General features: G+C 38.2%; 2 protein-coding genes across 2 annotated transcripts in view; one reads left to right on the forward strand and one right to left on the reverse strand.

Moving 5' to 3' along the window:
• The window catches only part of LOC120428233 (zinc finger protein 39-like), a 487,119-nt gene that overhangs the window by 356,932 nt on the left and 104,783 nt on the right, over window positions 1-25,404 (forward strand). The gene's annotated exons all lie outside the window — the stretch shown is intronic.
• On the reverse strand, window positions 12,652-13,131 carry LOC120424077 (uncharacterized). Its single transcript, XM_039588092.2, has one exon. The coding sequence runs from the start codon at window positions 13,108-13,110 to the stop codon at window positions 12,679-12,681; it is 432 nt and encodes a 143-aa protein (XP_039444026.1). The 5' UTR covers window positions 13,111-13,131; the 3' UTR covers window positions 12,652-12,678.

Genomic DNA, 25,404 nt, shown 5'->3' on the forward strand with positions numbered 1-25,404 from the left:
TCGTGACGGAGGGGCGGCACAACCCCTTTCATTATAAACATGCCTGAAACGGTGATGATTTGGCAAATTTGGTGTAAAAATGTGCTATTTTATGGGAAATTTAGTGTTCATTTTATTTTCATTTTCTCATTTAGAACAAAAATAGTTTAAATTGTTTCAAATTTAAAAATTTCGTGTTTGAGTAACTTTTTAGGGTTATTTTTAAAGTGTTACAATGGTGAAGAGCAGACAATTACAAAAAATATATAAAAAATAATGGATTTACTTGTAACTATCACGAGTTTGAAATTTCCTATTTTTTTATATTGCGAATTTTTGTTTCGTCAAAAGCGAATGTCGCAAGTGACCTAAAACGAGCATCATGAACAACGACCAACGACTTTTTCGTAACTTGTGTTTCGCAAAATCGTGGTAACTCTTTATGGTTTATAGGATCTAATAAAAGAAAAGGCCAGAATTTAAATTTCCGTTCTTTTTTTTGGTGATAAGAAATAGGCTGTTTCGGAAACAGGAAAAGTAAATAGTTCCACAACGGAATTGCTAGTAATTTGTTGGCTACATATTTCTGCGTGTAATGTAACTTAAAATTACATAAAACAATGCAAAATGTTGTTTACACAGAAGCCTTTTACAGGCAGCTGGATTACTCCTTTTTTTGCTGTGTATAATTTGAAAAATAAAAACGATATTTCTTGTTGGACTAAAATTGAATTACCCGTCACCAAATTAAACAAAGAGCCGTCGAAACAAAACGCAAAACCTCTTCTGAGACAAGTTTTCCACAAACGAACATTCCAGGAATGTCTTCCCCCCTATTTTGCCCCTCCAACGAACAATTGTGGTGTGATGAATGGCACTCTGCAAAATGTTTTGCCTCAGACCACATACACAACACAATGCAGTGGGTGTGTGCGTATGTGTGTAAGAAGGTGTTGTGTTACACAAACCAAGGGAGCGTGAAATGGAAGAAAAGTGCATGTCACCTCGACATTCTTACCAGCAGCTCTCTTGGTGGGTGTGTGAAGGTGAGTGAGTGTGTGTGTGCATAAGAGGTCTAAGTACAACTTAGTGTTAAACTTGCACATGACTCGGTTTTGCCGTAAGGACGTGTAATGGAACCACGCGTGTGTTTAAATAAGAACCGGTGAAAGGTGTTTCTGTTGTGAATGCGGTTGGGAGGAGGGACAGGCGGGACGCAGAGAGAAAGAACACGGTACTAGTAACTAACTCAATACTTTAATAGACTTCTAATTATGTAGCACAAACACTAGGCACGATGTTATTCCTTCTGCTGCTGGTGATGGAGTGACGGATGTTGTTGTTGGTTTGCGCTGCAGCTCAGCTGTCACCGTGCACAGTCAGGGTGGTGCAGAACGGGTGACGCCAATCCTGGCGCGCAGTGTTGCCAAGACATGACAGCTCTCCCCTCCGTTGTGGTGAACTTCTGGTTCCGCTCATCGGTTCCGGTAGAAGCTTCCGTAGGATGACGTCGGCAGTACGACCGCAGGTACCGGGAACGTCCGCTGTAAGTTCGACTCCGAATTCTTAAAGGTGCCGGGCAGTCTGGCGGAAGTTGCTCCATGAGCAGTAGTAGTAGCAGTATTTGGTTGTAGTAGTTGCTGGGCACGTCCAGCGGATGTTGCTCGTTGAGCAGTGCGAAGTTGCTGGGCACATCCAGCGCAGGTTCGCTCCATGAGCGGTTGGAGATTGGTTGGCGCAGCTGCCTCTCCGCAAAAAGAATTACCGGGCACGTCCGGCAGAAGTTGCTCCATGAGCCCTTGAAGGGTTTCGTATATCTTTCGCAGTTGCTGGGCACGTCCAGCGCAGGTTCGCTCCGTGAGCGGATGAAGGTTAACTTCGCAATTTGCTGGGAACGTCCAGCGGAAGTTGCTCCTAGAGCAGTTGAAGGTGGCGCAGATGCCGCTTCGCAGTTGCTGGGAAGATCCAGCGCAAGTTGCTCCATGAGCAGTTGGAGTAGGCGTAGGTGCTCCTCCGCAAATTGGTCCTGCTGACCGTAACCTTGAGCTTCTTTGAATCGACGACGTACCGGGGCCATGTGAGATGATCGCCATCAGAAATCATATCGACCGTCGCTTTCCTCAGCACGTTGAAAAAGGCATCGCAACTTACCCCGCAAGTTCTGGTCGGATTGAACGTCGGGTATGGAAATTGATTCGCAGCACAGATGACGCAAACGGGTGAACGGAATTCCGCCTCGAAGAAAAGCTGCTTCGTATCCTCCCGCAGCTGCAGCAAGCCCTTGCACAGTGGGAAAAAAGGACCCAAAAAATTACCGCAACATGATTTCGCGCAAACCATCGATTGCTATACACCAAAAGCTTCGTTTTTGCACCAGGAACAATAATCCGATGAAAAATCGCACTGCACGGGCCGGTGGCCGGAGTACAGGCCACCGGAAGATCCGGATTTTTGGAAAAAGTGTCAGATTTATCCAATTGTGAACTGATAAGCTTTCTTCTACCATGAATAGTCATGCAAAACAATCCTAGAATAATATTAAATACCATAGGACCCATCGGAACCGGTTCCACTGATCTCCGGTGGCCACATCCGGAACCGCATTAGGAAACAGTGTTAACCAGTCATGCGACGTATCAAACTTCTTGATTTTGGATGGGGACATGAGTTATACACTCCCCTCTTAAAAACATGGAGTTTGATATGTCGCAAGAGTGGTTTCAGGAATTTGCCAAATATGATCTTCGGATGTGGCCACCGGAGAACCTGGGAACCGGTCACCGGAGGTAAAAATACATTTTAAGGATACTCTCCATCCAAAATCAAGAAGTTTGATACGTCGCATGACTGGTTAACACTGTTTCCTAATGCGGTTCCGGATGTGGCCACCGGAGATCAGTGGAACCGGTTCCGATGGGTCCTATGGTATTTAATATTATTCTAGGATTACTTTGCATGACTATTCATGGTAGAAGAAAGCTTATCAGTTCACAATTGGATAAATCTGACACTTTTTCCAAAAATCCGGATCTTCCGGTGGCCTGTACTCCGGCCACCGGCCCGTGCAGTGCGATTTTTCATCGGATTATTGTTCCTGGTGCAAAAACGAAGCTTTTGGTGTATAGCAATCGATGGTTTGCGCGAAATCATGTTGCGGTAATTTTTTGGGTCCTTTTTTCCCACTGTGCCTTGGTTGTATTTCGCACCTCTGCGACGCGCAGAATCTCACGTAACTGTGTCGGGCCGTGGCCGGCCGGATCGTTCACAGCGAATTGTGTACCTTCAGTTTGCTTCGACTTCCTCTTCCGGCAGCAGTTGCACCGGGAGCTCACATTCCCGGAGTGCTTCCTTGAATCGTCGGCTGATGGCTTCGTCAACTTTCTCTCCGAAATCGAGACTTCCATGCAGTGTAGAATGCTGTCCCGCTTGTTTTCCCCCGCAACCTTGAAACTCCAGAACCACCGATCGAATTTTGTTGTGGCCGGATGGCAGAGATCGAACACGAACGAATCGGGTGGCGTTTGAGCAGCACGCGCCGCAATTTCCTCCGGCATTGAACTGTGAGGTTAGGTTCTACTCACGAAACGAAAATCCGCAATTTTCTCCGCAAATCTCATCCTCGTCGCCAACTGTTGTGAATGCGGTTGGGAGGAGGGACAGGCGGGACGCAGAGAGAAAGAACACGGTACTAGTAACTAACTCAATACTTTAATAGACTTCTAATTATGTAGCACAAACACTAGGCACGATGTTATTCCTTCTGCTGCTGGTGATGGAGTGACGGATGTTGTTGTTGGTTTGCGCTGCAGCTCAGCTGTCACCGTGCACAGTCAGGGTGGTGCAGAACGGGTGACGCCAATCCTGGCGCGCAGTGTTGCCAAGACATGACAGTTTCACTATAAGATGGTACTTGTCTTTACTTGGGTGTTGTTTTCTGGTTATTGTTTGAAATAGCTGTTGTGTGTTGTATTATTTCAATAACGTTGAATGCTCAGATTAATTCCTTTTTCTTATGATAGCTATTTCTGTAGATTTTAAGCCAGGTTCGTCTAGAGAAGTTTGAAATTGAGTTTAGTAATTGAAACCCCCGCAAAAACATTAAGTTGAATATGTTTTATGTTTTTAAACACACAACCAAACAAGGCTCAAATTCTGAAGCTTTAATTGATTCTAAAACTCTCTACCTGCCAACCATGAACCATTTGGCAAAGTGCCATTTCGTAGATATAACAAAAAAAAATCACGACCCTGACGTCGCTGAAGCCCCAAAATCCAGCTCCAACACACAATGACAGCTCCATAGAAATCATTCCGGCGGGGCAATTAAACAACAAAACGAAGCCCAAATCTGGGAAAACCCAGCCCCGGCCTTGGGATGGAAATCCAATAAATGGACCATTTTCGACCATGGGCAATAAATCTTTCCCCGAAATGGGCACTCGATTTTGATCTGAAGGTTCGTTTTTTTTGTTGTTTGCGTGGGTGAAAGCGCGTCGAGTTGTATTTGCGTGAGGCAGATTAGTGAGGCATTTGTGAATTTATTCTGCTGCGAGCAGGATAAATGGCCCATAGAATCTGACACCGACCTTTGGAAGGTATTTGGTTGATGCCTGTGTTAGCACGTGAATAAGTGGCCCTTAAATTTGGCAATGATTTCGGGAGCACTCGAGTCGAAGGTTACGGTGGGTGTCCCGACTAATTAGATACGGTCAAGGTGGCGCTCGAAAGGTCATTAAGGGGCGTGTAATTGAAACCAAGACATTAGTTGGAGAGCGTTCAATTTGGACGGATTTTAAATTTCCTAACAACTTTAACAATATAATTTGAAGTTTTAAAACACATTCATATTTGATTGTAACCAATCCCGTGCAGACGGAAATAACTTGGGAATAACATTTTTTGATATTTGAAAATACTAGGCCAATAACATTTTATGTTTTTATAACAAGATTTGTTATTCGTCGTTATGATTTTTTTTGTTATTGGCTTGTTATTGTAATAACAGACTAATAACATTTTTAGTTATTCTTCGAACAAATTTTTGTTATTATTTTTTGTTATTTTAACAACTAATCCGATCATCCCAATAACAGTTGGAGTTATTCTTCCATAACAAAAAATGTTATTCCAAAGTTGTTTTGGCTTTCAACCAATATCAGACCAATAACAAATTTTGTTATGATAACATAAACTGTTATCAAACCCTTATGCAAAAATGGATTTTCAGGAAGGTTCCATAACACTTTCTGTTATTTTAACAGAATTTGTTATTGAAATGGCATGAATTTTGTTATTACCGTCTGCCCGGGATCCTAAAAAAAAAAGAGAGTAGTTCCATCAAACTACTCAATATTCAATTGTGTCCTCGAACGTGATTGATTTTGCGCCAATCTCCAATCACCGCACAAGTTCAAACTCGCCCTGAAATTCTAATCAGCGAACTCAATCAGCTGTCACGTGGACACTTCTTCCACGAGTTAATCAAAGTGAAATCGTGGGCTGACAGAAGGAGGGGGAGGGGAAAGCACTTGCCAAAAACTTTTCCTCGAAATTTTCTTCAATTCTCTAAACTTTTATCACACTTTGCCGGCGCCGCGCACGTGGTTGGCCTTAGCAACTAGCAAAGCCTTGATTCATCTGTCGAAAGCTCTCCTCACAGCCCGCAAGTGTGAGTTGGTGTGGTCAAGTACTGGTGGGTCTAAGATTTCGTCCAACTTGACAACTTTACAGAGAAACTTTCCTCGAAACACGAGTCGTTAGTTGAATGAAATGTGGAAGCAACTGTGTAGCAGTTGCAGGTTTGCTATACTGTGAAATGGAATGGATTTGGAATTTGTAAACTATTCAACTCCGACTCTTATTCCAATCATAATTGATGAACAAGTTGAGTTGATTTTTAAATTTCGATTTATTAAGTAAAATGTACTACGAACGATTCCAAAATCACTTCACTGCAAACTAAACCCAGTGACTGACAGTTTCAACTTCGACAGGAAAGCTGAGTCAAGAGGGGGTTGTCTTCGTTAGATAACTCTGAAAACTGGTTTCCCTGCAGCTTCCTTAACCGATGTACACAAACTTGATTCGTATGCAATGTTTGAAATAAGAGACCTACTTCCCTCCTCGCCCACCCCCATTAATCCTGCAACCTCCTTGATTTCTCAATTCTCCTCTCTACTGAATGCTCAAGTCTGATTCTACGAAAATTTAAATCCGTCATTCTTAGCTTTGGAATCACATCGTCTCTGCCTTTCGAAAACTGCTCTGCAAAGGCATCAATCTCGATTCCTGCCCCAACTGACTGGGGGGTTCGCCAAAGACCCAAGTAAGTCAAGGAAATCGAGATCCTGATCCCGGGTACTGCGCTGCAGTTGAGCACAAATCGACTACATGACTACAATGTCAATTGTAGTGAGTGACTTCTAGCTCTAATGCCACACGTCGTCGTCGTCGTCATCCTCGACTGCAGCTGGCTCTGTCGATGAGAGCAATCAGTACACGAGGATAACTTAATTTATTTTCTACGGAATTGAGATTCCGAAAACGATACAACGGGATTTGTGGAAAGTTGGCTGCACAGAAAAAAAAATGATGGTAATATTCATCAGGAAATGGTGACAGATTTTGTGGCAAAAAAAATGATTAATTTTACCCCAGAAAATGATGAATTTTCATCAGTTTTTGATGAATATTCATCAGGTTCACATTTTTACACATTTTTTAGGTAATATTACTCAAAAATAGAGTTAATATTCAACCTATCAAATTTTCAACATTCCTAAATTCAACTTTTTTTTTCTGTGTGGTTGAGCCGGGGCTTTGAGGAAACTTTGCACGCGAGCTGGGTTGACCTGGAAGGGTGGGGATTTGGAAGGAGTTTGGATTGAAAAACTGATCAAAAATTAACCCCTTGTTTGAATGTTGCTGAAACACTTCATTATGAAACACATTTCTTTTTAAGGTATTCAATACTAAATAACACATAAAGCCATTGAGTAATTCTCGCTGAAAGTGGACCACTATTTACACAAGGTGCTCAAAAATCAAAAGCAATGTACTTTTCCAATAGCCCCCACCAAGTTATGAACGAAACCATGTTTGGTTGGTTGAATTTTTCCTCACCTCGGCGCCACGAAGCTAAAACATTTTTTTAAATTGGTAATTTTTTGACTTAGGCGCGTCTACAAAATTGCTGATAACTTTGCAAAACTTCAACAAACCCTTGATGTTTAGGGATGTTTTGGAAAGGAAATGAGCAGAGCTTTCGATTGCACTTGTCAGAAAAATACCGTTCCATACATTATTTAGCCACAAAACACCAATGTATTTTTAAAAGTCATTTTTGAAGGCCGGCGCCCCGCTTTATCGAAAAACTGACAAATCCATTCGAAAGCTGAGACAATTTCACATAAAGGAACAATAAATCTAAGGTGTATATTCCTCCTATCTTTTTTAATCTTATTTTGATTCTGTTAGCGCAGCGCTTCGTTCGCATTTCGGGCACCCAAAATGTTGCAATTTGCTTGCCCCATTTTAAGGTTTTGTCATTTTAAATGATAGTTTATTGTCCAAGGATCAAAATGCACTTTCGATAATTGACCAAAATTTATGTTTTTGGGTTCTTTCAGGCAATTTAATGTCGAAAAATTGCTATTTTTTATTTTTTTTTTTGTAAAATGCTCATTTACAATTGGGTCGACTTTTTTTCAGTAGAACTAGTAAATGTAGCATGTAGGAAATTTCACCACGAACATTTTTCTCTAAAAGGAAACTTAATTTCGATACTCCAGTGCCAAAATATTTAAGCTTTAGTGAGAAAAAAAAGTACCAATTTTACAAATTTCTCAGAATTAACAAGCACGGCCTATTATCACAGACAACAGACGTTTTGGCTGGATAACCACCTTGTGTAAAAACATGCAACGGTTTTATCGAGAATGGCAAGCGGTATGTGGCGCTGTCGTCGCAGATGTGATTTGACAACTTTCCCACACTGCTACCGAATGTAAACAACAAAATTGAAAAGCACGTGGTTGGGCGTATTCTCACTCTCACCAAAAGTTGCATGCCTCCTTTAGTCGAGAAAATTGATGTGTAAATCAAAAATAGTTTTGGAATGTAGAAAGTATTTATTCCCAGTATCGCTTCAAATTACTTTAATTTTTCAGAGCAAAAAAAAAAAGAAAGTTTATTAAAAAAAATAGCATCATCGAATCAAGTTGGTGAGAATAAGAATACGAATCCTGCAAAAACTGTGGTGCACTGCTGTCTACATTCAGGCTTATTCTTGCAAGTGGCAATAGACTACGAGATGGCGTTAGTGTATCACCCGCCATGTTTTTACACACGATTTTCAAATTATGTTGTTCTAGCTGCTACGTCTGTTGTCTGTGCTATTATTTACATGCGGTATATGTTTTGTAGGCCAGAGTATGGTTTCTTATAGTTATTTTGGTCGCTGAATTCGGATCTGGAATCAAATTTCAGATAAACAGTGAACAGTGATATTTTAGTCACGCTCAAATATTATTTGCGTTTATTCCCCATAGCCACATAGGCATCGGCAGCCGAAGCCGCTAACCACCGCGCCACGAGGCCTCTCAAAACAATCAGAAGTTGAAAAAAACATTCTCCATAAAAAAATCCGTGAGTAAATATCAATTAAAGGTGAGCGAAAGATGAAATATGACCGAACTCACTAGCGATTAAAAATACAACATATTACCGCAAATAGCTTTTGGGCGTGGCTCCTAATTTAACTGTTTATCTGAAATTTGATTCCAGATCCAGAAATTAAAAAAAAAAAACACAATTTTTCGACATTAAATTGCCTGGAAGAACCCAAAAAACATAAATATTGGTCAATTATCGAAAGTGCATTTTGATCCTTGGACAAAAAACTATCATTTAAAAAGTGAGCACCTATATTTTTTGACAAAACCTCAAAATGAGGCAAGCAAATTGCAATATTTTGGGTGCCCGAAATGCGAACGGAGCGCTGCGCTCACAGAATCAAAATTAGATTAAAAAAGACAGGAGGAACATACACCTTAGATTTATTGGTCCTTTATGTAAAATCGTCTCAGCTTTCGAATGGATTTATCAGTTTTTCGATAAAGCGGGACGCCGGCCTTCAAAAATGACTTTTAAAAATACATTGGTGTTTTGTGGCTAAATAATGTATGGAACGGTATTTTTCTGACAAATGCATTCGAAAGCTCTGCTCATTTCCTTTCCAAAACAACCCTAAACATCAAGGGTTCGTTGAAGTTTGGCAAAGTTATTAGCAATTTTGTAGACGCGCCTATGTCAAAAAATTACCAATTTAAAAAATGTTTTAGCTACGTGGCGCCGAGGTGAGGACAAATTCAACCAACCAAACATGGTTTTGTTCATAACTTTGTGGGGGCTATTGGAAAAGTACATTGCTTTTGATTTTTGAGCACCTTGTGTAAATAGTGGTCCACTTTCAGCGAGAATTACTCCATTGTAAAGTTTTTGTCCAACCCCCTTCAAAATTTTCCCAAAAATTAAGGAGGCAAAATACATTTTTGCAAATTATTAAAATTTTCATTGAATAATCTTGTACCACCGATTGTAAACTGAGCAGTTCGATACGAAATCGGCCTTTGTTAATTTTAATTTTTGTTTTTTTTATCCAGCTAAAACTTTGTTGGTGCCTTCGGTATGCCCAAAGAAGCCATTTTGCATCATTAGTTCCATCCATATAATTTTCCATACAAAAATGGCAGCTGTCCATACAAAAATGATATATGAAAATTCAAAAATCTGTAACTTTTGAAGGAGGTTTTTTTTATCGATCTGGAGTAAATTAAAAAAAAAAGTTGCTGAGATATCGACTTTAAAAAATTGTGGGTTGTTTGGGTGAGACTTAGAAAACATCAATTTTCCTGTTTTCAAACCTTTGCATGGCAATATTTCAGCAACTAAGGGTCGTATCAACAAAGTTCAAAAAAACAAAATATAGTGAATTTTCTCAGCTTTTCAAAAATATTTTTTTCAGGCGTGGCCAAACATGTGCACAAATTTAAAAAAAATGAAAAACTTCGTCTATTTTCAAAAAAAAAAATAATACTTAAAATGGCTTCAACAAGAAAACGAAAATTTTATTAAAGTACTTTTTGATTGCAAATTTGATTTTGTTAAATTTTGAATTTGAAAAAAATTTGCGACCAATATTTCGATTTTTTGACAAAATTAATATTGATTCAAAAATTCATAACTCGGTCAAAGATATTTTGCACAAACTGGAAATTTCTGAAATGTTGGCATTTGATGTCCTCTGAAACATATCAAAAAATAAAAAAAAAATAAAAATAGTGTGTAATTGCAAATCAAGTTTTAGTGGCAAAAAGTTTAATTAAAAATCTCCAAATTTTGTTTAACGTGTATCATTTTATTCAGTGTAGTCCTTAAGAAAAGGATACCTACAACTTTGCCGAAGACCCCAAATCGATCAAAAAATTCCTTCAAAAGATACAGATTTTGAATTTTCATGTATCATTTTTGTATGGACAGCTGCCAAATTTGCAAAATGGTTTCTTTGGAATACAAAGGAATAGGAAAGGGAATAGGAAAAGGAATAGGAAAAGGAATAGGAAAAGGAATAGGAAAAGGAATAGGAAAAGGAATAGGAAAAGGAATAGGAAAAGGAATAGGAAAAGGAATAGGAAAAGGAATAGGAAAAGGAATAGGAAAAGGAATAGGAAAAGGAATAGGAAAAGGAATAGGAAAAGGAATAGGAAAAGGAATAGGAGAAGGAATAGGAGAAGGAATAGGAAAAGGAATAGGAAAAGGAATAGGAAAAGGAATAGGAAAAGGAATAGGAAAAGGAATAGGAAAAGGAATAGGAAAAGGAATAGGAAAAGGAATAGGAAAAGGAATAGGAAAAGGAATAGGAAAAGGAATAGGAAAAGGAATAGGAAAAGGAATAGGAAAAGGAATAGGAAAAGGAATAGGAAAAGGAATAGGAAAAGGAATAGGAAAAGGAATAGGAAAAGGAATAGGAAAAGGAATAGGAAAAGGAATAGGAAAAGGAATAGGAAAAGGAATAGGAAAAGGAATAGGAAAAGGAATAGGAAAAGGAATAGGAAAAGGAATAGGAAAAGGAATAGGAAAAGGAATAGGAAAAGGAATAGGAAAAGGAATAGGAAAAGGAATAGGAAAGGAATAGGAAAAGGAATAGGAAAAGGAATAGGAAAAGGAATAGGAAAAGGAATAGGAAAAGGAATAGGAAAAGGAATAGGAAAAGGAATAGGAAAAGGAATAGGAAAAGGAATAGGAAAAGGAATAGGAAAAGGAATAGGAAAAGGAATAGGAAAAGGAATAGGAAAAGGAATAGGAAAAGGAATAGGAAAAGGAATAGGAAAAGGAATAGGAAAAGGAATAGGAAAATGAATAGGAAAAGGAATAGGAAAAGGAATAGGAAAAGGAATAGGAAAAGGAATAGGAAAAGGAATAGGAAAAGGAATAGGAAAAGGAATAGGAAAAGGAATAGGAAAAGGAATAGGAAAAGGAATAGGAAAAGGAATAGGAAAAGGAATAGGAAAAGGAAAAGGAATAGGAAAAGGAATAGGAAAAGGAATAGGAAAAGGAATAGGAAAGGAATAAGAAAACAAATCAAAATTTCTCCAACTTAGATACAATTAGGTTTAATAGTTGGGAACGAAATGATTTCCAATAGATCACCTTTTGTGATCACCCTTCTTCAACTTTGTCGATTTAAAAAAAACTAAAGACTCAACCATCTTTTGAAGGTCACGGCAAGTTCTCTACCCACAGCTTTGTCCTCCAATTATCCACACTTGAGATGCTTCGAAAACAGCGCAGTTATTAAAATTTATTGCTCCGAGATCGGCGATTGGCGAACGGTCACGGTTAATCCTTCTCGGTGAAATCACCTGCCTGGCAAAAAAAAGTTTAGTGGATTCCCGAGCAGACGGAAATAACGCCGGAATAACATTTTTTGATATTGGAAAATACTAGGCCAATAACATTTTTTGTTATTTATAACAAGATTTGTTATTCGCCGTTATGAATTTTTTGTTATTGAATTGTTATTGTAATAACAGATTAATAACATTTTAAGTTATTTTTCGAACAAATCTTTGTTATTATTTTTTGTTATTTTAACAACTAATCCGATCATCCTAATAACAATTGGAGTTATTCTTCCATAACAAAAAATGTTATTTCAAAGTTGTTTTGGCTCTCACACAATAACAGACCAATAACAACTTTTGTTATGATAACATAAACTGTTATTGAACTCTTATGCAAAAATGGATTTTGCAAGAATATTCCATAACACTTTTTGTTATTTTAACAGTATTTGTTATTGAAATGGCATGAATTTAGTTATTACCGTCTGATCGGGTTCCGGGGCCAGCTAGACCCAGTTGGATAGCAGATTGCTGGTGCCTAGCATGCTGGCAACCCTTCCACGCCCTGAACGCCGTCCCGGTGGATGATTGATGATGGCCCGATCCCTTCGCTGAGGTGAAATAATGAGACGAGCAAAAGAAACTTTTTCCTTTGTTGGATTTATGAGGGGGGTTTTGGGATTGCAAAAAGTTAATGTTCTGGAAATGTTGCCAGAGTTCTTCGCAAGTTCTACTTTTAGAATTCAATCAACACGTCTTGGTGATTAAATCTGAGACAAATGTTTTATTTCAACAATCACTCCATATCGTCCACCGTCAACTTCATGACCAGCTCCGCCAGCACCGGCAGGTCCGGCTGGAACTCGACCGGATCCTCCAGCGCCGACTTTAGCGAACTCTGCAGCATCTGGCGCCGCACGGGAGCCTCCAGCCGGCCCGTTCCGGACTCCACGGCGAACATCTCGGCCGTGTACTGCAGGTTGTACCAGTCCAGATATTCCAGGATCAGCTGGTTGATCAGCCGGATCGGGCGCGGTGGCAGCTGCTGGTCAGCCGCAGTGTTGCCAGCGAACAGGTTTTCGCCGGTGCCCTGGATCGTTTCGAGAACTTTGCGGCGCATGTCGCAACGGGCACGCCGCAGGTACGAGTCCCCCTCCAGACAGTGGCGCACCGTTTGGAGCAGTTTGGCTTCGGGGTCGGAGCTGGAGGGTTCCGGGTGGGAGTTCATGACTTTTGTGTTTTTTCAGTGACAGATGAAATGATTCTGGGTGGGGTTGCTAAGATTTGCATTGCTGTACTTTTTCAAAACTTTGTTTCAATTTGAAATTTCTCGAAAGTCTTGCATTTCTGTCTCCCCCAAACTTTACAACAATTTATGCAAGTACCATTTCTCAACTCCATGAAAACACAGTGAGCTCTGTCGAGAGCTGTCCAGAAGCGGATGATTTATTACACCTGGTAGTACCCGTTCTAAGCACTTCCTTCCCCACAGGAAGTACTCCGGCGTCCTCCGGCGAAACTATTCCAGAGTCTGGCAGTCTGATTTAACTACAGGCGACCAAACCCTACTCCTCCTCGTCTTTGCTGTTGTTTACCACGATGACTGGGTGTAACTGCGTCGACAAAGTTGATAAAAGTACGTAACGTGAACCACACCCCTCCTTCACCTTATATCCTTGGCGGTTCAGAAAGGCAAATCAGCACCAAGGTGAAGTTGTTGGAAACAAATAAAATTTCATCAACGGCTCCATTTCATTGCCATTTCACATAAAACTTGTCCCCTCTTGGTGATTTAAATGTTGTAAGTTGGGCGTCATAAGCGGTCGACTACGAGGGTGTAAAGAAAGTTTCTTTACAATTTCCAAGAATTGTGGAATTGGTGTTAAAAATTGTTAAAAAAGTTTAATGTTCAAAGTACTGACAAATTTGATTCAAATTTCTACTTCAACGATTTTCACCAAGATTAGATGACCAGTTGATCACGTTTAAATTAGGTGTCAACAAAGCACAAGAAAATCATAACTTCTTCCCCCTTGAAACAAAGGAAAAACCTCCCTCCGGGTGTGTCTAAAATCGTTACTCACGAAACTTTCCAGCAAAAATGTATGCCACCGCGCACCACGCCAGTAATTATGAGTGATATTAATTTAATGTTTCAAGTTTCACTCCAACTAGACTGGAGCAGTAACTTCCTTTTTTTCCTTTTCGCGTGCTGCCCCACAAAGCCCAGACCAGCGCTGAGCTGCGCAACCAACCGCGGGATTATTCATTTGCCATCCGCCGTATAATTGAAAATCATGATCCTAACCTCACTTTCTCGTCTCCTTCAGCGGAAAAGGCGAAGAAAATTCCTTTCCTCCCCGGATTATGCTAGCTGCGTCACACGTTATGTATATATGCTGCTGCTGCTTCTACTTTTATGCTGCCACTGCCTCAGTACTATCGCGAATCATAAATATAAAATGAAGCTGAAATATTACGCACTGTCAGAAGTGCTTATGGCTAACTTTTCGGTATTAAATTGTTCCTGCTGTTTATGCTGTACTCTAGTGCGAGTAGCGTGTGCCCTGCCTGGGTTCCACACTGGGTCGGAAACGGGTCATCGAGTCCCGACTGGGAAGTTGAACTCGGGGGCTTAGGCGTTGCTGAAATGTTGAAATTCCCCAAAAAAAACATTGTACTGAAGCCAATCACTGAAAATGAATAGAAAATCCCAAAAATATGCTTGAGTAAATCGTTACTTAATCATTTTTAAATTTGACCAAACAGCAATTCCTCTTGAATTGGGAAAATGAATTTTATTTCTATATGTTATTTAATTAGGTTCAAACTTTTTGGGGGCCTTTCCTATGACCAAAGTAGTCATTTTATGGCATTGAATCACCCATACAAGTGTTCAAAAAAATTTGACAACAGTCCATTCAAAATGGTACTTAAATATTCGAAAAATCAGTATCTTTTGAATTAATAATTTTCTGATTGATTTGGTTTCTTCGGCAAAGCTTTATGTCTTGATAAGAACTATTCAGAAAAAGGTGCACGAAAAAAAATACCGATTTTTTCACAAAAAATATTTTTTTCCAAGGAAAGGCTATAAAATCACTCGAAAAATAAACTTTTTAATTAGAGCTCCTAGACCTACCTTCATTTGTACATATCGACTCAGAATCACCAGCTGAGCAAATGTCTGTGTGTTTGCCTGTATGTAGACATGTGTACCGAATCAATGTCACTGGAATATCTCGTCACTGACTGAGCCGATTTTAACCGTATTGGCCTCATTCGATTCATCTTGGGGTCCCATAAGTCCCTATTGAAATTTATAAGATTTAGTAAGGCACATCAAAAGTTGTGCTTAAAAAACTGCTGCATATAAATTTCACAATTTACAAAAAAGGGTGGTTTTTGAATGAAAACCTGCCATTTCATATATTTTCAGAAAGGTTCTGAAATGACCTTTCTTGTGGATCAAGAATTTTCAAGATCTGACTTACCTATCTAAAATTACAAGCAGTTTAAAAAATGCCCTGAATTTACATAACCTTTATCTATTTAACCAAGGCGGTGTTTGTACTATCTTGACAAAAAGTCTGTAGGCAGTCTGTTTTTTTAACTCATCACTTATTTTTATTAGGACCTCTTTGGTGCTGCGATCACGTTAGGGGCGATCCATAAATCTTTAGGGGGGTTGGAATCACTCTTTTAATGAGAGGAAGGCACCAACCACCTAAAGGTGTTTTAAGTAACGTTTTTTAATTTTGTGTTATGTTTTAGAGCCATAGAGAAATACGGACAGAAAAATTGCCGTCGTTTTTTTTGTGATTACAGTTTTTTGTAAAATCAAATTTGCAATTGAAGAAACTTAATGAAGTTTTGATAAAGTGTACCGTTTTCGAGTTATGACCACTTTAACGGTACACATCAACCATAGCTTTTGCACCCAGATTTCTGTTACAGACATTTTAGTATCTTCAATACTACGGGAACTATCGATATAATGTTTTATTTATCCCTTAAATTACTGTCTTCGTAGTTATTTACAACAAAGTTTGACTATTTTTACAATTAGATTCTTGCAGGATTGAGTCCATAAGTTTGAAAATTTTGGAATAAGAAGACAACAACTTCCTTGGTTGCTGTGCACCCTTAAGTATGATTTTAACTAAAAATGCCCATAAGTGCCCATTTGTGAAAATATTTTTTTGAAAGCTTCAAAAAAATTTCTTCAAATTCGTCTAAGGAACATTGAAGATTAGATCTTTGGTTGCTGAGATACAGCGAATAAAAGAACAACAATTTTCAAGTTTTCAAGTTTTCAAAGTCTCACCCAAACAGCTCTTTATTTTCTAATGCTAGTAACTCAGCAACTAATGGTCCAATTTTCAAAGTTAAAAAATGAAACACTCGCACAAAACATATTTTGAAATTTTGAAATCAAGACTAAAGTTTCAAAAGGGCCAAATCAATATTCCTGCAATAATTCCAGATCTATTTTTGTAAAGATTTTCTAATTGTACTAATCTGAATCCTTGGAATTCTGGCAACTGTTTTTTATAATGTAGTTGTTCAAGGATTTTTTTTTGAAGATTTAAGATGTCATGAAGAAATATTATCTATGGTAAAGAAATCAACTCACTATCTAAATTTTTGATTCAAGGCAAACATTTCAAAATGGTCAAACATTCAATGTTACGCCCTTTTGAAATGTTAGTGTTTATATAAAAAAGTCAAAATATTATTTTCGAAAAGTTCGGAAAAAATCACGAAATCAGACCGTTAGTAACTGAGATATCGACATTAGAATATGGTGGGTTGTTCGGATCTGATTTAGGAGGCTTCAATTTTCCTATTTCTTTTTATTTAAGCCGCTGTATTTCAACAACCAGAGGTCGAATCTTAAATGTCTCTTAGGCAATTTTATAGCAAATTTTCTGAAACTTTCAAGATAAATATTATTTATAAATGAGTGACGGTCACTATTTAAAAAAATCGAAAAACTGCAAATATTTCGCTAAAATCAAGCTTTCTGTGGCTATATCTTGAAAACGGTGCCCTTTATCAAAAAATCTGTGAAGTTTTTTTCGATTGAAAATTCAATTTTACAAAAAAAAAAATACGGTCCATTTTTTTTACGAAATTACAAGTTTTTTCTCAAAAATTCATAATTCAGCGGCCATACTTCTCTATGGCTCAAAAGTTGCGAGTTTTTGACATAGGGGTATGACATTTTTGCCCGTTACCGACAATTATCGACATCACCGACGGCTTTTTGGTTGTATTTCACAAAAAAACCCTTAACATAACGAGGATTGAACCACCAACTTCTTGGTTAAAGATCCGACACGCTACAACCGCGCCATGACGCTTGACGAAATGTGAGTGAAAGAGTACCAACATATTCTTCTCTTTGGAGTGTAGCTTGGGGACGGGCTAGCATTATATGTGTTGGTGAGAACTGCAGATCGCTGAAATGTTTACACGCGGGCAAAAATGATCTACGGGCTTGCTGAAAAAAATGTTTTAAAATGTGACAATTTCTGCAGCAAATCCACTGTTGCAGATTTTGAGATATATTTTTCCTCTGGGTGTAGTATCGCAAAAAGTTTATTTTTTTGTTGAAATTTATGTTTTCGTCAAATCTTACATTTTTTGGAGACTTATGATTGCAAAACAACATTTTAGAACACTTTTTTTTGCATTTAAAAGATGAGAGTATGGCTTGTTACGTCAAAAACGTGATTTTCGAGCAAAAAACACGTTTTAGACGAGTTTTGAACAAGCTGTATCATCTTTAAGAAGCATGTTAGCACGATACTCTCTTCGGGTAAGTTGTAGAGCATCGAATATGAATCCGGTTTTGATATAGCGTGAAAAGTGGATTTTGAAATATCAAAATCCAACAAAAAAAAAGGTTTTTGCAATACAAATTTATATGGAAAATTGAATCGCTTTGTGCAAAGTGGGGACTTAAACAATCGTTCCCAATTTTTTGAGAGTTGATTAGGACCCCAAAAGGAACTGAATAGTAGCTTTGCTCACTAAATTTGAACAACTTTATTTTTTTTTCCATACAACCATATTACACCCTAGTGTGCCTGAAGAAGGCCGATTTTGAAAACCTTTATTTAAAAAAAGATAAAAAATAATTTTAATGTCGTAAGTTTTCGATTTCTGTATTTTTTAAAAATGCAAAATTTCAAAATCGGTATTCGTCACGCACACGGGTTATGTCTTGGGAGTCTCCAACCCAAATTTCAGCCATGTTGGTCCATCCCATCTCGAGATATCGTGGCACCCGTATATCAACTCGGTGTTTAGAGAAAAACGTTCACAAAATTTGACAGTTCGCTTTGCGCATGGCAAAATTATGAGCTTCAATCGTCTCTTACTCAGTTTAGTCACGAAATATCTTCATGAAACTTTCAGGAGTGATTGAAAAACATCTTTTTAGTGTATTTATTAAGTGAATTTTCTGTAATATGAAATTTTGTGATTTTCCACATGTATGTATGTCATTTTGTGCAGCTCACAATGTCTCACCTTTTGTCCTTCATTGCCAAAATTCGATTTCGGTCCTGAGATATTCAATAAAAACCGAAAAAAAACTCCCTGCTTTTTTGTCACTTTTCATATGAAAGAAATCTTTGCGTGCAAATGGGAGCGGCCGTGGCTGACTGGTTACGGTGTTTGCTTTGTAAGCGAATGGTTCTGGGTTCGATTCCCATCTGCTCCCAACGAGAAAGTTAAGAACACATAAATTTGAAATGATGAATATGAACGAAAAATCAAAGTCGCTCGAGGCGGGGTTCGATCCTCCGTCCTTTGGATTGGTAAGCAAAAATGCTAACCATTAGGCCATAGCGACTTAGTGAGCTTGGACTGGAATAATTAGGAATACTGTTACAGAGAGCGAGTTGTGGCGCTATAACCACGGCAAATAGGTCCAGGGCATTCGTGGAAATACAATGTCCCATCCCAGAGGGTCCCGGAGTACCAAACCTTCTTAGCATGGTGCTCCCAACGAATACAACCAAATCTCGGAGCGTATGGTGGTGTGTCCCCACGCTTCTTCCTCCCCTGTCGATTCAGAATTGTGTTGTTGTTCGAACACTCAGTGCTCAAACTCAACCCAATTACGAGTCATCTCTGCGATACGGCTTTACGCAGTAGGCCTGGCCGCTTTAACGCTTGTGATGTTTCAATGCATTCTAATGCAATGGCGCACTACAAATGTTAATAAATGACAAGAAGAGTGCTAGGCGTCATCTAACCTAAGGTACTCTCCAGGATCCCTTCGAAAGATTGGCTGCGCTAGGGTCTGATTAGATTAGATTAGATGAGATTAGGAAGAAATCTTTGCGTGCAATCTTGACACAGCCTTTGACACAGCCTAAAAATTGATGAAGAAAAAATGTTTTATCGGTGTTAAAAATGAATTAACAAAAAATAAACTATAAAATCAAGCCAAACATCAAACATATCCTAACAACACCCCTGGCGCAAATTGTGCTGGGTGCTCGCGAGGTCGGGTCACGCCGTTTTAAAATTATTAAGGCGTGTGAGGAAATGAATATTCAAAGGCTAAGATGGTGGGCCCGTGGTTGTTCTTCCTCCAGGACTTCCAGACACCACGTCGTAGGATATCCTAGGATGCTCCGCTTGCTCTCTCGGATTCGAGTAGAGTAGAAGCTGGCAGTTCCCATGTGCAGCAGCAGCAACGTCAGTGCCTCCGTGCCTATAGTGTCATTTGTGTGACTGTGTGCATAATGTATGAGGAGTGCAAGTTGGATGCTCTCAAAAAGTGTGTGTTCCTATGGATTTTCCTTAAAATAAGATATTAAAGGGTTAGCTCGGTTTGTTTGGACATTGTATTGACAAAAATAACGAAATACAAAATATTTCAAAAACATTGAAAATGAGTTATGCTTTGAAATGAATCCATTCTACAAAACGATCCACTAATGAACCATCAACCGTAACAATAGCCCAATTGTGATTTCGCTTGGAGGAATATTCCCGGAGGAAAACCGGGGAAAACTGATCCTCTGGAAAACGAGAGTTGGCTGGCAGTGCAAGTGAAGCTGATGCAAATATACGCCACACACAGATGAGAAGGCAAGTTCAATGCTGGTGTGTGCGAGAGAAGTGAGCCAAGCTGGGGCAATGAAATAAATTCAGATTAAAATTATGGAGTACAAGTTGAACGTTCACTAGACTGGAGTAGAGAGTTCAGAGGAGAGGAAGCCGGAACATGGAATTTGGCACCACTGCTCTTTAGCCGGGCAAGTGCCATGTTTTACGGTTAGAACCGGCAACAAAATGTTGATTTAGAGTTTGTGCATGCTCACTGACATGACACGAGATTAGTTTGCATGTACTCGGATGGCTAGGCAAAACCGGAGAGGCTGGCAACACTGCCGATGTGTGTGAGTGTGTGTTTTCTCCTGTTGGGCGATATCTGGAAAGTCATTTGCGTGAATAAATCATGGCCCAAGGATGGTACGGTGAACATGCCTGGTGCCTATGGAATTGAGCGAACTTGACATTGACATTTTTTGAGTTGGGTGCAAATTAATCCAATTTGTTTTTTGTTATCAGCTTGCAGCACACTTTTGAAAGACAACTGAATTTGTCAAAAAATAAAATTGCACCAAAAAACTACAAAGTATCGAAATATATATTTATTTTACACCATTAATATGTTAATCTTTATTAGTTTTTGAGGAACACTAAAAACTAAAAAAAAGGTTTTGATACATAATTAAATCATTTTGATGAATGCAAATTATAACAAATTTCAAAACACAAATAAAATGATTCCTGTGTTTTCCAAAAAAATCCTCATTCATTTTATAAAATTTATACAGAAAATATGTTAAGTAAATAAAAAGTTCAAAACTTTGCATCAAAATATCATTTTTTTGCCACTAAAAGCGATTTGAAGATACTTTTGATACTTTTTCACTAAAAACTTTCAAATATGAACATGATATCAACAAGTTTTTTTTTACAAAATTGTCCAAAGAATGTAATAATACAGTTAATTTTTCGAATCAAACTTATTTTTGTTGACTTTATAATTTTTGTTGATTAATAAACTAAAAAAAACTAAGACTTTGATTAATATTATTTCTTGACATACCTTGAACAATTCTCTACCCGGTTTAGTTTGGTTTCATATGTCATATTTTCCTTTTTGTATACATTATTTTAATTTTGCAAAAAAAAACACTGCCTTACAATGTCACACCCGGCTATCATTATAACCCCAGTGCACAGTAATAAAAATTATCGTCTAATTTGCATATCCCATTTTTTTTTTCAAATGTTACAAAATACACTTTTTTGCCTTTCTTACTAAAGAAAGGTATAGGTTTTACTTTAAGCCAGGACGTCATTTCCATCTTCGTAAATATGTCGATTCAGCATGAATTTTAATCGGAAAAATCGTCAAAAAATCACACTGCATCGATTTTTGACGCTCTATCGATTCACCTTGACAGAACTCGTCTATCTCCAACCCTCGAATTTTGAGAAAATAAATTCCGTGGAGGTCGAGTGATGTTCGTATGTGGTAAAATTTTGCAAAATTTTGTGTCGCGCCGTTCTCAGCTCCCATATATCCGATTTCGATTCTTCTAAATGCAGATGAAAGCTAGTGTGCTGAACCTGGGCGAGTTGCCGCGCAAATTTCGAAATATCCATCTGTTTTCGGATGCGGCCAGACTTTTCAACAAAATACACAGTTTTCAAATGAAAATATGGTCAATTTTTTTCATTTTCATATCTTTTATTTATCTCAAAAATTGCATTTTTCGAGCCCTACAACCTCCCAAATTTTCATCCAGATTCATAATATGGTTCTGGAGTTAGAGCCGTTTGATTGACCTACCATAAGAAAAAAAAATCCCTAAAAAAAGGTAAAAGCCCACCTGGTGACCTTCGCCAACATTTTTCATTTCTGATTTTATTCAAAATTTCTTGCTACATTCATAGTACAGACCATGAGTGAGCATCTGAAACAAATTCGACATCGGTCAGCAATCCCGATCAATTTTTAGAACGATTTACTTTTTGCCTTTCTTACTAAAGAAAGGTATAGGTTTTACTTTAAGCCAGGACGTCATTTCCATCTTCGTAAATATGTCGATTCAGCATGAATTTTAATCGGAAAAATCGTCAAAAAATCACACTGCATCGATTTTTGACGCTCTATCGATTCACCTTGACAGAACTCGTCTATCTCCAACCCTCGAATTTTGAGAAAATAAATTCCGTGGAGGTCGAGTGATGTTCGTATGTGGTAAAATTTTGCAAAATTTTGTGTCGCGCCGTTCTCAGCTCCCATATATCCGATTTCGATTCTTCTAAATGCAGATGAAAGCTAGTGTGCTGAACCTGGGCGAGTTGCCGCGCAAATTTCGAAATATCCATCTGTTTTCGGATGCGGCCAGACTTTTCAACAAAATACACAGTTTTCAAATGAAAATATGGTCAATTTTTTTCATTTTCATATCTTTTATTTATCTCAAAAATTGCATTTTTCGAGCCCTACAACCTCCCAAATTTTCATCCAGATTCATAATATGGTTCTGGAGTTAGAGCCGTTTGATTGACCTACATAAGAAAAAAAATCCCTAAAAAAAGGTAAAAGCCCACTTGGTGACCTTCGCCAACATTTTTCATTTCTGATTTTATTCAAAATTTCTTGCTACATTCATAGTACAGACCATGAGTGAGCATCTGAAACAAATTCGACATCGGTCAGCAATCCCGATCAATTTTTAGAACGATTTACTTTTTGCCTTTCTTACTAAAGAAAGGTATAGGTTTTACTTTAAGCCAGGACGTCATTTCCATCTTCGTAAATATGTCGATTCAGCATGAATTTTAATCGGAAAAATCGTCAAAAAATCACACTGCATCGATTTTTGACGCTCTATCGATTCACCTTGACAGAACTCGTCTATCTCCAACCCTCGAATTTTGAGAAAATAAATTCCGTGGAGGTCGAGTGATGTTCGTATGTGGTAAAATTTTGCAAAATTTTGTGTCGCGCCGTTCTCAGCTCCCATATATCCGATTTCGATTCTTCTAAATGCAGATGAAAGCTAGTGTGCTGAACCTGGGCGAGTTGCCGCGCAAATTTCGAAATATCCATCTGTTTTCGGATGCGGCCAGACTTTTCAACAAAATACACAGTTTTCAAATGAAAATATGGTCAATTTTTTTCATTTTCATATCTTTTATTTATCTCAAAAATTGCATTTTTCGAGCCCTACAACCTCCCAAATTTTCATCCAGATTCATAATATGGTTCTGGAGTTAGAGCCGTTTGATTGACCTACCATAAGAAAAAAAATCCCTAAAAAAAGGTAAAAGCCCACTTGGTGACCTTCGCCAACATTTTTCATTTCTGATTTTATTCAAAATTTCTTGCTACATTCATAGTACAGACCATGAGTGAGCATCTGAAACAAATTCGACATCGGTCAGCAATCCCGATCAATTTTTAGAACGATTTACTTTTTGCCTTTCTTACTAAAGAAAGGTATAGGTTTTACTTTAAGCCAGGACGTCATTTCCATCTTCGTAAATATGTCGATTCAGCATGAATTTTAATCGGAAAAATCGTCAAAAAATCACACTGCATCGATTTTTGACGCTTCGTCGCCAAGTCGACAAGTTGTCAAGTTGTGCTTCGAATACTGGCGCGAGAATGCTGGCGCATATATTTGCTGGCTCGACTTATACTCGTTTGTAGTAGCTCGTCTACCGATGTTTCCTACAACATGTAAGATATCGTAGCTTTTCGGTTTCTTTTGCCCTGTTTGTTTTTGCATAACTGTCCAATGTTTATTTAAAAACTTTTGTGACATAGGACATTCATCCGGCTACAATCTATTTGTTTTCCGTGTGCTCCGAAAATCGCCTAAAAGTAGACTTAATTTTTTCGTGATTTCGTAAGTTTATTTAACAGGGTTCATTGGATTCCAATAGGAGCTTTCTAAGCTTTTCATCGTTTATATCGTTTTCAAAGTTTTCAATGCTGGCGACGCCAATGGCTTTCTACCTAAGGTACTCGTGATTGAGTGTGTAGTGGTGCGGTTGTAAAAATAGCTATCTCTGACTCTTTCACATTCGTAGAAGCTGAATGGCTATCTTCCCTGCACCGTGCGGCACACGCGGTTCACTTATATTGTCCGTTTCTCTCAAAGTTACATGCCGCGCGGCATTTCAGAATGTGCCGCAGACACTGTTGCCAGCGATTTTCTGCACTTTTGGTGCAATAAAAAACATACCCGGCAACAATGCCATGCAATTCGAAGAAGAAGATCAACAAAAACAAAACGCGCAGTATGGGATTTGACAGCGCGCATTTGCCGAAAGTGCGGCGCGTCGTTTCGAGGCTGGTATGCCGCGTGTCTTTTTCGGGAATACGCGCAATACCTCGGTTTTTCTTTGCGCCTACCGCGGTGTGCGTTGTCACTGGCGCATGTGAAGCTTGCTATGCTTGCGTTTGTCATAAACGCTTGTGTGATTAAGAATATGTACGATTAAAAATATTCTTTTGGTGAAAATGGCGTTTTTTGTTTCTTTTGGAAATCATATCATTTCAGCTTTCATCATAAGACTTTCTTCTTCTTCTAAACAAAGTCAATGTTAATTGAAAGAAGTTCTACCATCGTTATATTTTTTAGTAAGAAAGGCTCTATCTCACCCCAGGTGGGATTAAATCGGGTTTTTTTCATATAAGCCACATATAAGCCTTTTTGGAAAGCAGCAGTTTACAACCTGGAAGTCATTGGAAATTTATCATTTCATGGTCAAGACATGAAGGATAACAAATTTTCTTCCATTTTCAATTACGAAATAAATAAATCTTGTAAAACAATTAGAGCGTCCAATTTCCCGGGGTTAAAAATTTCCCGGGAAACGGGAAATTTTCAACCAATTTCCCGGGAAATCCCGGGAATTCCCGGGAAATTTTAAAATTATTGAAAATTGGTTTAATTAATATTTTGCATCAAAATTGTATAGGACAACGACTTTAATGGTTAAAATAAGTGTAAAGATCAACTAAAATTCAATCAAAATTCAAACAACTACAAGAAAATGCATATTTTTTCTTATTTTATAATTGTTTGTTTTACTTCAAACAACTCAATGTTTTCAAATATTTGGAGCAAGTTTTTAAAATATGTTTTAATTTTTGGGCAACCCACAAACAATACAAAGTAGTTTTTCAATGACTTTTTAAGGGCTTTCAGTCACATAGCAAAAAAAAGTTTAATTTTGGAATGTTGAAAATTTGGTAGGTTGATTATTACCACTTTTTTGAGAAATATCACATAAAAAATGTGTAAAAATGTGAACCTGATGAATATTCACCAGAAACTATACAATCTCTATTTTGCTTTGGCGGTAAGGGGTTTAACTGTTCTTTATTCGTTTTCTTCCTATTATTCTTTAAAACGTATACCTGAATTGTAATAGTTCATTTTTATTAGGCAAGGTCTAT

The sequence above is a fragment of the Culex pipiens genome, chromosome 2, assembly GCF_016801865.2.
Source record: "Culex pipiens pallens isolate TS chromosome 2, TS_CPP_V2, whole genome shotgun sequence".
NCBI classification, from domain to species: Eukaryota; Metazoa; Arthropoda; class Insecta; order Diptera; family Culicidae; genus Culex; species Culex pipiens.

What these genes read in the sequence shown, in the direction of transcription:
- LOC120424077 (XM_039588092.2), bottom strand. Translation starts at nt 13,110, where the DNA reads ATGAACTCCCACCCGGAACCCTCCAGCTCCGACCCCGAAGCCAAACTG.